At 39.4% G+C, this 11,879-nt stretch overlaps 2 protein-coding genes across 2 annotated transcripts; both read right to left on the bottom strand.

Moving 5' to 3' along the window:
- Positions 1 to 5,077: 5,077 nt before the first annotated feature.
- Positions 5,078 to 7,295, bottom strand: LOC117615904 (plant intracellular Ras-group-related LRR protein 3-like). The gene is made up of 3 exons (XM_034345081.1): positions 6,543 to 7,295; positions 6,037 to 6,203; positions 5,078 to 5,897 (listed from the first exon to the last, which is right to left on the bottom strand). The coding sequence occupies exons 1-3, from the start codon at positions 7,203 to 7,205 to the stop codon at positions 5,249 to 5,251; spliced, it is 1,479 nt and encodes a 492-aa protein (XP_034200972.1). The 5' UTR covers positions 7,206 to 7,295; the 3' UTR covers positions 5,078 to 5,248.
- Positions 7,296 to 7,443: 148 nt separating this feature from the next.
- Positions 7,444 to 10,999, bottom strand: LOC117615905 (protein MAK16 homolog). Its single transcript, XM_034345082.1, has 9 exons — positions 10,685 to 10,999; positions 10,460 to 10,569; positions 9,628 to 9,746; positions 9,416 to 9,513; positions 9,132 to 9,219; positions 8,889 to 9,041; positions 8,633 to 8,741; positions 8,299 to 8,426; positions 7,444 to 7,961 (listed from the first exon to the last, which is right to left on the bottom strand). The coding sequence occupies exons 1-9, from the start codon at positions 10,744 to 10,746 to the stop codon at positions 7,917 to 7,919; spliced, it is 912 nt and encodes a 303-aa protein (XP_034200973.1). The 5' UTR covers positions 10,747 to 10,999; the 3' UTR covers positions 7,444 to 7,916.
- Positions 11,000 to 11,879: the final 880 nt, after the last annotated feature.

Raw genomic sequence — 11,879 nt, 5'->3', positions numbered from 1 at the left:
TTGGTATGTGGCAATGTGAAGTTATGGATGTGTTGTATCAACAAGAGTTGGATATGGTTCTGGAGGATAAACCAGAAGATATTGATGACAAGCAATGGACTAGAATTAATCTCCATGCTTGTGCCACTATTCGATCGTTCCTTGATAAGGAGTTGAAATACCCGTATATGAAGGAAACTTCTGCTAAGAAGTTATGGATGAAATTGGAGGAGAAGTATATGACCAAGAGCGCAGAAAATCGGCTCTTCTTGAAAAAACGACTCTTCCGATTTCAATATCGTTCAGGTATTTCTATGCATGAACACCTCAATGATTATAATAAAATACTTGCTGATTTAGCAAACCTTGATGTGATAATTCCCGACGAGGATAAGGCACTATGTTTGTTAAATTCATTGCCTGATGATTATGATCATTTGACAACTACTTTGTTGTATGGAAAATCCGCGGTGAAACTGGATGAGGTGTCTGCGGCATTGGTGAATCATGAGTGTCGTAAAAAAGAACAGAAGACTCAAAATTCACAAACCGAGGCACTCGTTGCAAGGGGTCGAACAGAGGAAAGAAAATCTGGGAAGCGGGGAAAATCTCGTTCAAAGTCACGAGGGAAGTTTCATGCTAAAGATGAATGTGCCTTTTGTCGCCAAAAGGGTCATTGGAAGAAAGACTGCCCCAAATTGAAGAACAAGGAGAAGGAGAAAGGGGGTTCTGAAGCAAATGTTGCAAAATCTGGAGATGAAGATTTCGAGTTTGCTTTGGCTAGTTCATCTGCTGATGGGCACTCAACTGAGTGGATTTTGGATTCAGGTTGCACCTATCATATGTGTCCTATTCGGGAATGGTTTTCTAGCTTCGAGGAGCTGGATGGTGGAGTTGTTTTGATGGGCAACAATAATGCCTGCAAAACACAAGGGATAGGCAAAATCTGTTTAAAGATGCATGATGGAACAGTCAGAGAATTGAGTGATGTTCGGTATGTTTCGGATATGAAGAAGAATCTCATCTCATTAGGCGCTTTGGAATCCAAGGGTCTCAAGATCACCATGGAGGGTGGAGTTCTTAAAGCTGTGCATGGGGCACTGGTGGTGATGAAAGGTACAAGACGAAATAACTTGTATTTCTTGCAAGGTAGTACAGTTATTGGTGGAGCAGCTGTCACCGAAGCTGCTGACGCAGATAGCACAGACACCACAAGGTTATGGCATATGCGTCTTGGGCATGCTGGTGAAAAAGCGCTGCAAGGATTGGTGAAGCAAGGCTTATTGAAAGGTGCAAAGGCATGCAAATTGGAATTCTGTGAACACTGTGTGCTAGGTAAGCAAACTAGAGTGAAATTTGGCACTGCTATTCACCACACTAAAGGCATTCTAGATTATGTTCACACTGATGTTTGGGGACCTTCCAAGAATGCATCTTGGGGAGGTAGCCATTATTTTGTCTCCTTTGTTGATGACTTCTCTAGAAGAATATGGGTGTACACCATGAAGCGTAAAGATGAAGTCTTGAAGATATTCCTAAAGTGGAAAAAGATGATTGAAATGCAAAGCGGTCGGAAGATCAAGACTCTCAGATCAGACAATGGTGGTGAATATAAGTCTGATCCTTTCTTGAAAGTTTGTCAAGATGAGGGTATTGTGAGGCACTTCACGGTTAGGGAGACACCGCAACAGAATGGGGGGGCAGAGCGCATGAACCGTACTTTGCTTGAGAAAGTTCGGTGTATGTTGTCTAATGCTGGTTTAGGCAAGGCGCTTTGGGCTGAGGCGATTACTTATGCAAGCCATCTCATTAATCGGTTGCCTGCTGCTGCGAATGAGGGCAAAACGCCCATGAAGGTATGGTCTGGTAAACCTTGTACTGATTACAAGTATTTACACATATTTGGTTGTCCTGCTTACTATCATGTCAGGGAAAGCAAGTTAGATCCAAGAGAAAAGAAGGCTCTATTTATGGGATTTAGCACTGGCGTGAAGGGATACCGACTTTGGTGTCCAGATGAGAAGAAAATTGTTGTAAGCAGAGATGTGACTTTTGATGAGGCTGCTATGGTAAATCAGAACAAGCATGAAGGTGAAATTGAAGCAACTAAGACCATGAGTAGTTCAAAGCGGGTGGAGTTACTGAAAACTCCAGTTGTTCCAGTAAGGTCTGATATTACAGACACTAGTCCTACAGTTGATTCTGATGAAGAGGACGAGGATGATGAAGAGGAGGCACCTACCCAAGAGCCTCCACAGCAACAAGATTCTATTGCAATCAGAAGATCGAGAAGGGAGATTCAAAAGCCTGTTCGATTTACTGATATTGTGGCATATGCACTTCCCGTTATTGAAGATGATATTCCATCCGCCTACAAAGAAGCTGGCAGAAGTTCAGAGAGCGTGGAGTGGAAGAAATCTATGGATGAGGAGATGAAGTCTCTTCATAAAAATGAGACTTGGGAGCTGGTTCAGTTACAAAAGGGGAAGAAAGCAATTGGTTGCAAATGGGTTTATGCCAAGAAGATGGAATCTTTGGGAAAGGACAATGTGAGATTCAAAGCCAGATTAGTAGCTAAAGGATATGCTCAGAAGGAAGGCATTGACTACAATGAGGTATTTTCTCCCGTAGTAAAACATTCCTCTATTCGTATTTTGTTGGCTTTGGTTGCACAGTTTGACCTTGAGTTGGCTCAACTTGATGTCAAGACTGCATTCTTACATGGTGATTTGGAGGAAGAAATTTATATGTCTCAGCCAGAAGGCTTTAAGGTTGCTGGAAAAGAAAATTGGGTTTGCAAATTGCAAAAATCATTGTACGGCTTGAAGCAGTCTCCAAGACAATGGTATAAGCGATTTGATCGGTTTATGATCGGGCAGAAGTACACAAGAAGTCATTATGACCATTGTGTATACTTTCACAAGCTACAAGATGGAACCTTCATCTATCTGCTTTTATATGTTGATGATATGCTTATAGCATGTAAAAGCAAAGTGGAGATTGAAAGGTTGAAGACTCAACTGAGTAATGAATTTGAGATGAAGGACTTAGGAGAAGCTCGGAAGATACTTGGTATGGAAATTGAAAGAGATAGAGCGAAGGGCAAGATTAGTCTGTGTCAAAAGCAGTATTTGAAGAAGGTACTACAGCGTTTCGGGATGAATGAAAATTCAAAACCGTTTAGTACACCTCTTGCCCCTCATTTCAAACTTAGTGCTTCTATGTCTCCTAAAACTGGTGAAGAGAGTCATTACATGGCTCAAATTCCATATGCAAGTGCTGTTGGTAGTTTGATGTATGCTATGGTGTGTACGAGGCCTGATATTTCACAAGCTGTTAGTATTGTCAGTAGATATATGCATAATCCAAGAAAAGGGCATTGGCAAGCTGTGAAATGGATTCTACGGTATATTCTGGGTACTGTGGATGTTGGTTTATTGTTTCAGCATGATAAAGTTACTGGTCAATGTGTTGTTTGATATGTGGATTCTGATTACGCAGGTGATTTGGACAAGCGTAGGTCCACTACAGGTTTTGTATTCACTATTGCTGGAGGTCCAGTGAGTTGGAGGTCGATTCTGCAATCTACAGTTGCTTTATCGACTACTGAGGCAGAATACATGGCAGTAACAGAAGCTATAAAGGAAGCCATCTGGCTTCAAGGGTTGCTTGATGACTTGGGGGTCCAACAAGACCATGTGGATGTTCATTGTGACAGTCAGAGTGCTATTTATTTAGCAAAGAATCAAGTTCATCATGCACGTAAAAAACACATTGACGTAAGGTTCCATTTTGTTCGTGAGATTATTGAAGAGGGAGATATTCTTCTTCAGAAGATTGGGACTACTGACAATCCTGCGGATATGTTGACAAAGCCAATTTCGTTGCTCAAGTTTAAGCACTGCTTAGACTTAATTGGCATTTGTAAAATTTTTTGATTGCCCCATAGGGGATTGGGAGACGACTATTGGGAGTTCTACTTCGAGGGTTTGAGCCAAGGTGGAGATTGTTGATTATTGCCTCAAACCAATAGTCAAAAGTGGTAGGCAATTGTTGAAGTTGCAATGTGAATGCATTAATTGGCTTTCACAAATGGTGGTAGGCTATTGTTGACTTTGCCTATGTGAATGCATGGTGGTAGGCTATTGTTGCCTTTGCCTAACCTTTGGCTTCTTTGAGAAGCCACTTCCTTTGGCTTCTTTGAGAAGACACTAACCTTTGGCTTCTTTGAGAAGCCACTTCCTTTGGCTTCTTTGAGAAGCCACTTCCTTTTGGCTTTTTTGAGAAGCCACTTCCTTTGGCTATAAATTGGAAGCAAATGGTTTCATTTGAAGCATCCAACCAAGTGTTGAGTAGAAGAGAAAAATAGCAAGAAAGGCATTTTGCCAAAGAGTGAAACAAATTCTCTCTAGTTGTTCTTTGCTTTGTATCATTGTTTTCTCTTCCTTTGTGAGTGTGTGAGGTTGGGTGTATTTGGGTCTTTGGGAAATTGAGTGGTAAACACTATTGTATATCTCCATTGATTATAGTGGAATACTCCATCGTCTCCAAACTGGATGTAGGCAATTGCCGAACCAGTATAAATCTTGGTGTTGTTCTTGTTGATTATTTTGTTCAATTTTTTCTCCTGCCTGTTGTTATTTATTTTTCACTCGTAGTTGGTTGACGCTTCCGCACAACAGGGTGTTCCTCGTCAATCGAATCCTCAATGGGACCAATCACTGTGTCCTTGTTGGGTCCATAGAACATTGACAATCTTGCCTCAACTTTGTTGGTCACTGCCCTGTGGATGTGGTGCACGCTCTTATACCTTCCATTACTCAAAACCTACATTTAAGATGTCTTTTCCCACTTTGATTCTTCACAAAAGGGAAAGAGGCATGGTGTCTTTTGCCATTTGGAAGAATGCCATTTGGAAGGAAGAAGATTGCTTGAGTTTGATCAAGGGCTCTAAATGAAAAATATAGTTATGTAAGGCACTTACTGGACAGCTATGTGCGTGCTCAGCAACCACTTTAAGAAAACCAATAGGATTTCACGCACAGCACAGCACGCACATAGGCAGGACAGCATTTCACGTAAGAGCATTTCACTTGGCTCAATAATTATTTTTATTTTTATTTTTATCAAGAACATTTTACACAAAAACAATGTATACCATCAATTACAGTAAAATCAGTATTATCTTACAGATACCAGACTTCATACATAACTAAATGTCCAGACTACACATATATACAGAGGAATATTTACAGAGAAAGCTGGATGATCACAACTGTTGATCAAGACATGGGTCTCTAGAATCTTTCTTCCCTCCAAGATTACCTGCAACACCATGGGAGACCGAAGAAACCAAGTTATTCAACAAGGAGGTCCCCCAACCCAGCCATCCAGTCTGAGCTGTTTGTTTGCTTGCTTCAAGCATGCTCCTCTGTTGTTCCTCTGCTATGATATCGAGCCACCTCTGTGCCATGTATTCCTTGACAGCTTCAACCCCTTGAGTTACTATCTCCATTGGCGGAATCGCGAGCGGGTTCTGATCCAAGTTGAGCTTGTTTAGGTTTCTAAGCAGACCAAATTTTGCGGGAAGAGCTCGAATCTGGTTGTTGCTTAGATCAAGCTCCCTGAGGTTGGTTAAATCACCAATTGATTCAGGAAGCTCTGTCAAGTCACTGAAGTTGCTGGACAGGTTGAGCACCTCAAGAGTTGTCAGTCTCCCAATTGCATGTGGCAGCCCACGAAGCTCATTGAAATGAACATCTAGATATCTCAGTGACCGCATTTCACAGATGGATGGTGGAAGGGAACGGATTTTATTCAAGTGGATTGAGAGCCTTTCGAGATTCAGTAGCCCATAACCAATATTTGTTGGCAAACACATCAGGTTGTTAAAGCTTGCATCTAGCTCCACCAGTGAACTAATATTGAGTACAAAAAGAAGTTTTGGAAACAGTCACAAAGTGAGAATTGCAGGAAAGGAAGGAAACATTACCCGCCAAGAACAGAACACATGAACAACAGATGGGACAAGTGGAAAAAGAAAATTTGAGACATTACCTGCAACGAGCAATGCTTTCAGGAAGGGCATCCAGCTTGTTGCCTGACACATTGAGGATCCTCAGGTTAAGTAACAATCCAAGGGAGTCGGGCAAGGAAACTAAAAGATTGGACGAAACATAGAGCTCCTCGAGTTTCTCAAGTCCTGCTATTGAATCTGGAATTGACTGTTTTGCCAAACAAATAAACCAGTTATGTAATATGTTACCAGGAACTACATCAATGAAATGCAAGACCCTAATCATAAGTTACTACTTAGAGATCAATGATGCCAAGGAGAGTCTTAATTCTATCAATCTGCTGCAAACATTGATTGGTTAGTTGGATTTTGCTCTAAGTATAGAAAACCAATTGTGAGTGGACTTGTAAGCTATATTAATTTTTCAACTGATTCATTGAAAGTTGTACGCTTTTCTGTCTCTAAAATAAACAAGAGAGAGAGAGAGAGAGAGAGAGAGAGAGAGAGAGAGAGAGAGAGAGAGAGAGAGAGAGATGAGAGTGGAAACCTGTAGCTGATTGTTTGACAGGTTGAGAGAGACCAACCCATGAAGCTTCCCGAAAGCCTCAGGTAGAAACCTCAGATGACGCCCAGAAAGCTCAACTCTTTCAACAGCTACCCCACTCTCTGCCTCCTTCAAAATCCTGACCACTTCCGCATTCAGTTTTATCACCTCACCCTCCTCCTTTTCTAAATCAACCACGACCGAGCCATATGCCTCAGCAAGCCTCACTTCCACATCCCTCAACTGTTCCTCATAGGTCTCGTGCATCTCCTCCAACCTCACCACCGCCTTGTATATCTCCAACTCTTTCTCTGCCGCTTCTCTCACTTGTGAGTAGTTCTGGGTTTCTTGAAGGGCACTACTACTACTGTTTTGGAGCTTAGACTGGATTTCAGCGATCCTAGCACGTGCCACAACCACGGTGGACGGGTCGGGTGGAGTACCAAGGGCCCGGAGCAGGGAGAGGGTCTGAGAGAGGGTGGTGGGTATGAGGTGGATCATGGAGGCAAGGACTTTGGGGTGGTTCAGGTGGGGAAGCTGAGTCAACAGAGTTTCTTGGAGTTGGGGTGAGAGTGGTGGATTGGATTCAGGGTCGAGCCTTGACAGGATATAGGATAGGATCGGAAAGTCCCTGGAATATTGTTGATCCATTTCTCTCGGACTCATAAGAACTCCAAACAGTTGGACATACAAGTAGAAGATGACCGAGACAGAGAGATACGAGTGTTGGAGAAAGAGGAAACATATATATGCAGAGAAAGGGGGAGAGAACTGGAAAGTACTAGAGAAACCTGTGGGCTCCAGCCAGATAGAGTTATGGGCTGCTGGTTTTGTTTTGATACGACGAAGGAAGCGGTTTAACTGTTGGAAACCAACTAGATGACATGACTTGTTGGATCTTGAATAACCCATAAACTGTAGAACCATTTAATTTAGAACTATGTTCTTAAAATTACATTTGGAAGGGATGACAGGAGTTCTCATTAACGTCATCCAAATGAAAAGACAAGGATTCATCAACAGAAATAAAATCCAAAACAAAAGCAAAGGAAAAAACTAGGATCCTTCCAACAGACTTGTTTTTCTTTGTCAAGAAGACGTTTACAATACAGAAAACCTAACTAACAATGTCCCTAGGCCTACAAACAACCCACAGGCCAAAGCCAGCCCCAACTCAAAGCTAGCAATACAACGGTTTCCCAACACTACGGTAATTTGAAAAAATTGTTCAGCTATCAAAATCTTTCAAAATTTGGGCACCATCAGCAAGTTTCTTCCTTGCGCAGCAAGCTTTGAGAAAAATAGGCCAATCTCACAAGAAGAAGAGCGTTGCAACCATCTCTTTTCCAGATCAAATAATGAAATAAGAAGAAGTTCTCAGTGGACTGCCTTTTGCCTAACACCAGCATCTTCATGCTCAACCTGATAAATAAGGAATAGATTCAGATTTGAGGGAAGAGTTACATATCACAATAGACGTGTAGATATAGCAAGTTATTTCTAGTGATTTCACAATTATTTAAAAAAGGGTATTATTTACATTAAGGGTACTGCTCTACTAATCAATTACAACCAAAAGGGAGATAAGCGGCTTGGATTTAACATACGATATGGTCTAATAGCAACCCCTTAAGTCCTAAGGATAGGAAAGACAGTTTCTAGTTAAAGTGATACATCAATGCTTTTCAAGCAAGAAAGGCGAGAAAACTATGCTGAACCAACTAAAGATCTCAAGACTGAAGATGTAACTAGCCGTTACCTCAACAAGTACCCTCGGCTTCTTCGATTTGGCAGCAGGTTCATCTTTCTCAAATCTTCTAGAAGCAAAGGCAGATTCCTTTCTCTCTCTCTTGCGAATAACTGCTTCTGCCTCTTCATCACTTCCAACTGCATCATTAAGATCCTTCATTGAGTCCATTTGATACGCACAAGAGCACAAACTCTTCCCCATAATTTTATACAACAGTTGGAACAAAGCGTTATAAACCTTTTTTAGTCACAGCAGACTAAAAAAATGAGTCTGTTATGCAAATTTTGTGTGGATTATGCATGCATTTATTTCATATTCTGTTAAGACTAGAATTTAGCTTTACCAATATCATCATCTGCATGAGAATTGTCCATTGAAAAACCAGCAAAATCTTCAATATCATCTTCCTCTTCAAGTTCATCATAACCTTCAACATATTCTATCTCAGGTTCCTGCTTATTCCAACCACAAAAGTATTTAGATTATGAAAGTATACAATTTCAAGTAAGCATACCATGAAATACTTCACATTTCAATACTAATAACTGATATATTAGATCATCCAAAAAGAAGGCAATGATAAAATTGGACAAGAATACCTCCTCCTCTTCTTCATCTCTCTCAGTATCCAACTGCATTTCTTCCCCTTCAAGAACTTTTTGGTATTTATCAAAGGGGTAGTTGTATATATCTTTATATGCATCACCATAGACTCCTTTCTTGAGGCGTTCTAATAGTTCTCTCTCAATGCTCTGCAGAAGGACAGTAAATCTTTATGAGAGCTAGTGACAATAACAGATCAAGTCCAGCACATTTATAGTGTATGGCAGTTAAGTTAAAACCTTATCCAACACTGCAGCTTTTTCAGCCTTTTCCTCTCTTCTAGCCTCTCTCTTTTTCTCTTTCCTTGGTGTCGTCATTATTTTCTCCCTGGTAAACACAATAAATTGCATCAATACAATGGCTCAATACAACTTCTTCAATATCAACATTAAAAAGGTAAAGAAGTCAGTTCTCTGGAGTCACTTTTCGGACAAATTTTTATTCTTTTAAAAAACATAATTATTTGATGAAGTGGACATTTATCACATGGACACGAAGCATTACACAATGAGATGATACAGACCTTGTTTTCAAAGCAAGCTTCCTCATGCGTATCCTCATCTGGGTCATTTTAGTCAGCCGTTGCTTTGTTTTGTGCACAAGAAACTTAGGCCAGTACATCTGCCAATTCAGGAAGGTCATGCTGATTAATCACTTCAAGAACCTCTTAACTTTATGAAAACTAACATACATTTAATCAGAAACAGTTAAAAAGAGGGTTCAGATTTTCAATACCAGATGTTTGTCAATAATTTCAAGTGCTTTCTCATAATTCCTGGGTAACTTAACTCTTTCCCACAATTTGTTTGGCATATGAGCTCTTTCTATAGTTTTCATATAAAGATAGAAGACTCCTGCAGGACACAAACATAACATAGGAAAACATTATATGCATTGCTGCTTGTATAGAAACAAATTCATTGGTATCAGCATAATTAGAAATTTTAAGTAAACTTACACTCTTAGAAAATCAACAAGACTATATAAGCTTTTCAGATATATGTTAGAAAACCAATAGGTTTCAAAGGAGATTGGAGATTGTTTGATCTCTTATATTGTAGTTATAAGATGTCGTACATTAAGTGCTCTTAGTTTTGCAGAGGGAAAGTTGTGCGCAGCATTTTCTAGATGCTTCTTTTTGACATACAGTATATCGTGTTCAAAGATGGCATCTCCATGGATGAAAGGCAGAAGGTTTATGTATGTGAACGGAAGCAGCTAAGAGGCTTTTGTGTTGATCAAGGAGAAAGTTATATGGGTGCCTATTCATAATAGATTAAAAAAATTGGCCCTGAGCTAAAAGGGTTATGAAGAATCTGCTAACATAATTGACTTTGGTTTAAATGCAGGTCTACTAAAGAGTACCTTCCATAAAATTATATTTTTGTTATTGACCCCAAATTCGTAGCTCTACCTAAATTCCCATCAACCTCTGATCAAGTGTCAACTTAATATTAAGCAAACCACCTTGTTAAAGCAGGAAATGACCTTAAAATACAGTCATTCTTTGCCATCTTCATAGCAGAGTAAAGAGAACCATTCACGAAGCAAAATGAGAAACAAGTACCATCATGGTCGCGAATGGTGGCATAGCGACTATTAGCCAGAGGGCACGAGCTTCGGTTACAAATCCCAGTGACGTTATATGGGTTTCTACAGAATATCCCAGTTTCAATTCTGACAAAAACAGGAACAAAAAAACCAATTAACACTCAAAAATAGTATAAAAAAAAACAGGTAAATTATAAAAATTTACAGACAAAAAGAACATTAGAGAAAGAAAATGGCATACTTGGACATGAAGCTGCAGTGTTTGTGCCTGATAACCTGCCATATGACCTCGTCGTTCTGCATATTTAATCAAACACTTTCGATTTTCGCTATGAGCGGTTGAATTATTTGAAGATGGAGGTTTGCCCTTTGGGGACTTTGAGAAAAAGGGTAGGGGCTAAGGTTTTAGAGGGTTTATTTCACCAACAAAAAAAAGAGCGAGTCTCAAGAGAAGCCTTACTTGAGGACAGATCGAAGCCGTTAGATGAATTGGACGGCTAGATTAAAAAAGCCGCTTAAGTTACAATAGCAGAGATCCATATATCAATCTTCCTCTCTCTCTCTCTCTCTCTCTCTCTCTCTCTCTCCACCTTCTTCTCTTCTCCTCCTCTCCATCTCTCTTTTTTTTTTTTTCCCATAACATAACCCAAAATCAGATCAACAGAACAGTCTCTTGATCATATTAAGATGATATTTTTTTCTTTAGGAATTCAAGAGTTGGGCTTTGGTGAGAGAAACTGAAATTCACCTAAGGCAAGGCTGTGATTTGTCTCATGCAGTGACTTTGGCGCCGTCTAATACCGGTCAACAAGGCCATTGGCAACCTCTCTCTCTTCTCTCTCTTTCCTATCACAAGCTGTCTATTTCATACCTGAAACTAAAAATTTAGCGAAATACTAGCAACCTTATTTTGAAAAAGGCCAAAGTAGAGAGAAATTTTTTAAAAGAAGCCAATATTAACAAAATTCCATTTATTTATTTTTGAATTTCCTAAAAAATCTTTTACATTTATATGTCTTTAGTTTGAAAGTTGTGAGGTTTTTATGTTTTTTTTTATCACACAAGCTAATTTTTGTTTTCCAAGTCTTATCCTTATTAAATGTTTTGATTTTTTTTTTTTTTTTACAACTTTGTTACCACCTTATTAAATAAAATAATTATAAAAAAACTAACCTTTAGAGTAAAAAGGTAGTAAAAAAAGGTGACTTTTTTTTTCTCTAAACAAACTTTTTTATTTATTTGATTTTTTAATAAGGTGGTAAGAAAGTTTTATTAAAAAAAAAAATCAATACACTTAATAAGGATCAGACTTGAAAAACAAAAATTAGCTTGTGGGATGCATTAATAACATTATTTTTAACAAGGTGGTAAGAAAGTTTTTATTTGACTTCATTATGAAAAAATCTAAAGTGATTTTGATAACTCACTTTCCTCTC

This window comes from Prunus dulcis, chromosome 1 (genome assembly GCF_902201215.1).
Source record: "Prunus dulcis chromosome 1, ALMONDv2, whole genome shotgun sequence".
NCBI classification, from domain to species: Eukaryota; Viridiplantae; Streptophyta; class Magnoliopsida; order Rosales; family Rosaceae; genus Prunus; species Prunus dulcis.
The sequence above is the reverse complement of the archived record's forward strand: the minus strand, read 5'-3'. Positions and strand labels throughout refer to the sequence as shown.

Excerpts from the sequence above, each read along its gene's own strand:
- LOC117615905 (XM_034345082.1), bottom strand. The coding sequence starts at position 10,746 with ATGCAGAACGACGAGGTCATATGGCAGGTTATCAGGCACAAACACTGC. Across the intron at positions 9,042-9,131 it reads AAGCTGCAGTGTTGGATAAG|AGCATTGAGAGAGAACTATT; the intron begins GTTTTAACTTAA and ends GTCCTTCTGCAG. Across the intron at positions 8,427-8,632 it reads TCATGCAGATGATGATATTG|TTGGAAGTGATGAAGAGGCA; the intron begins GTAAAGCTAAAT and ends TTAATGATGCAG.
- LOC117615904 (XM_034345081.1), bottom strand. The coding sequence starts at position 7,205 with ATGAGTCCGAGAGAAATGGATCAACAATATTCCAGGGACTTTCCGATC. Across the intron at positions 6,204-6,542 it reads TGTCAAACAATCAGCTACAG|TCAATTCCAGATTCAATAGC; the intron begins GTTTCCACTCTC and ends TTGGCAAAACAG. Across the intron at positions 5,898-6,036 it reads GAAAGCATTGCTCGTTGCAG|TTCACTGGTGGAGCTAGATG; the intron begins GTAATGTCTCAA and ends ACTCAATATTAG.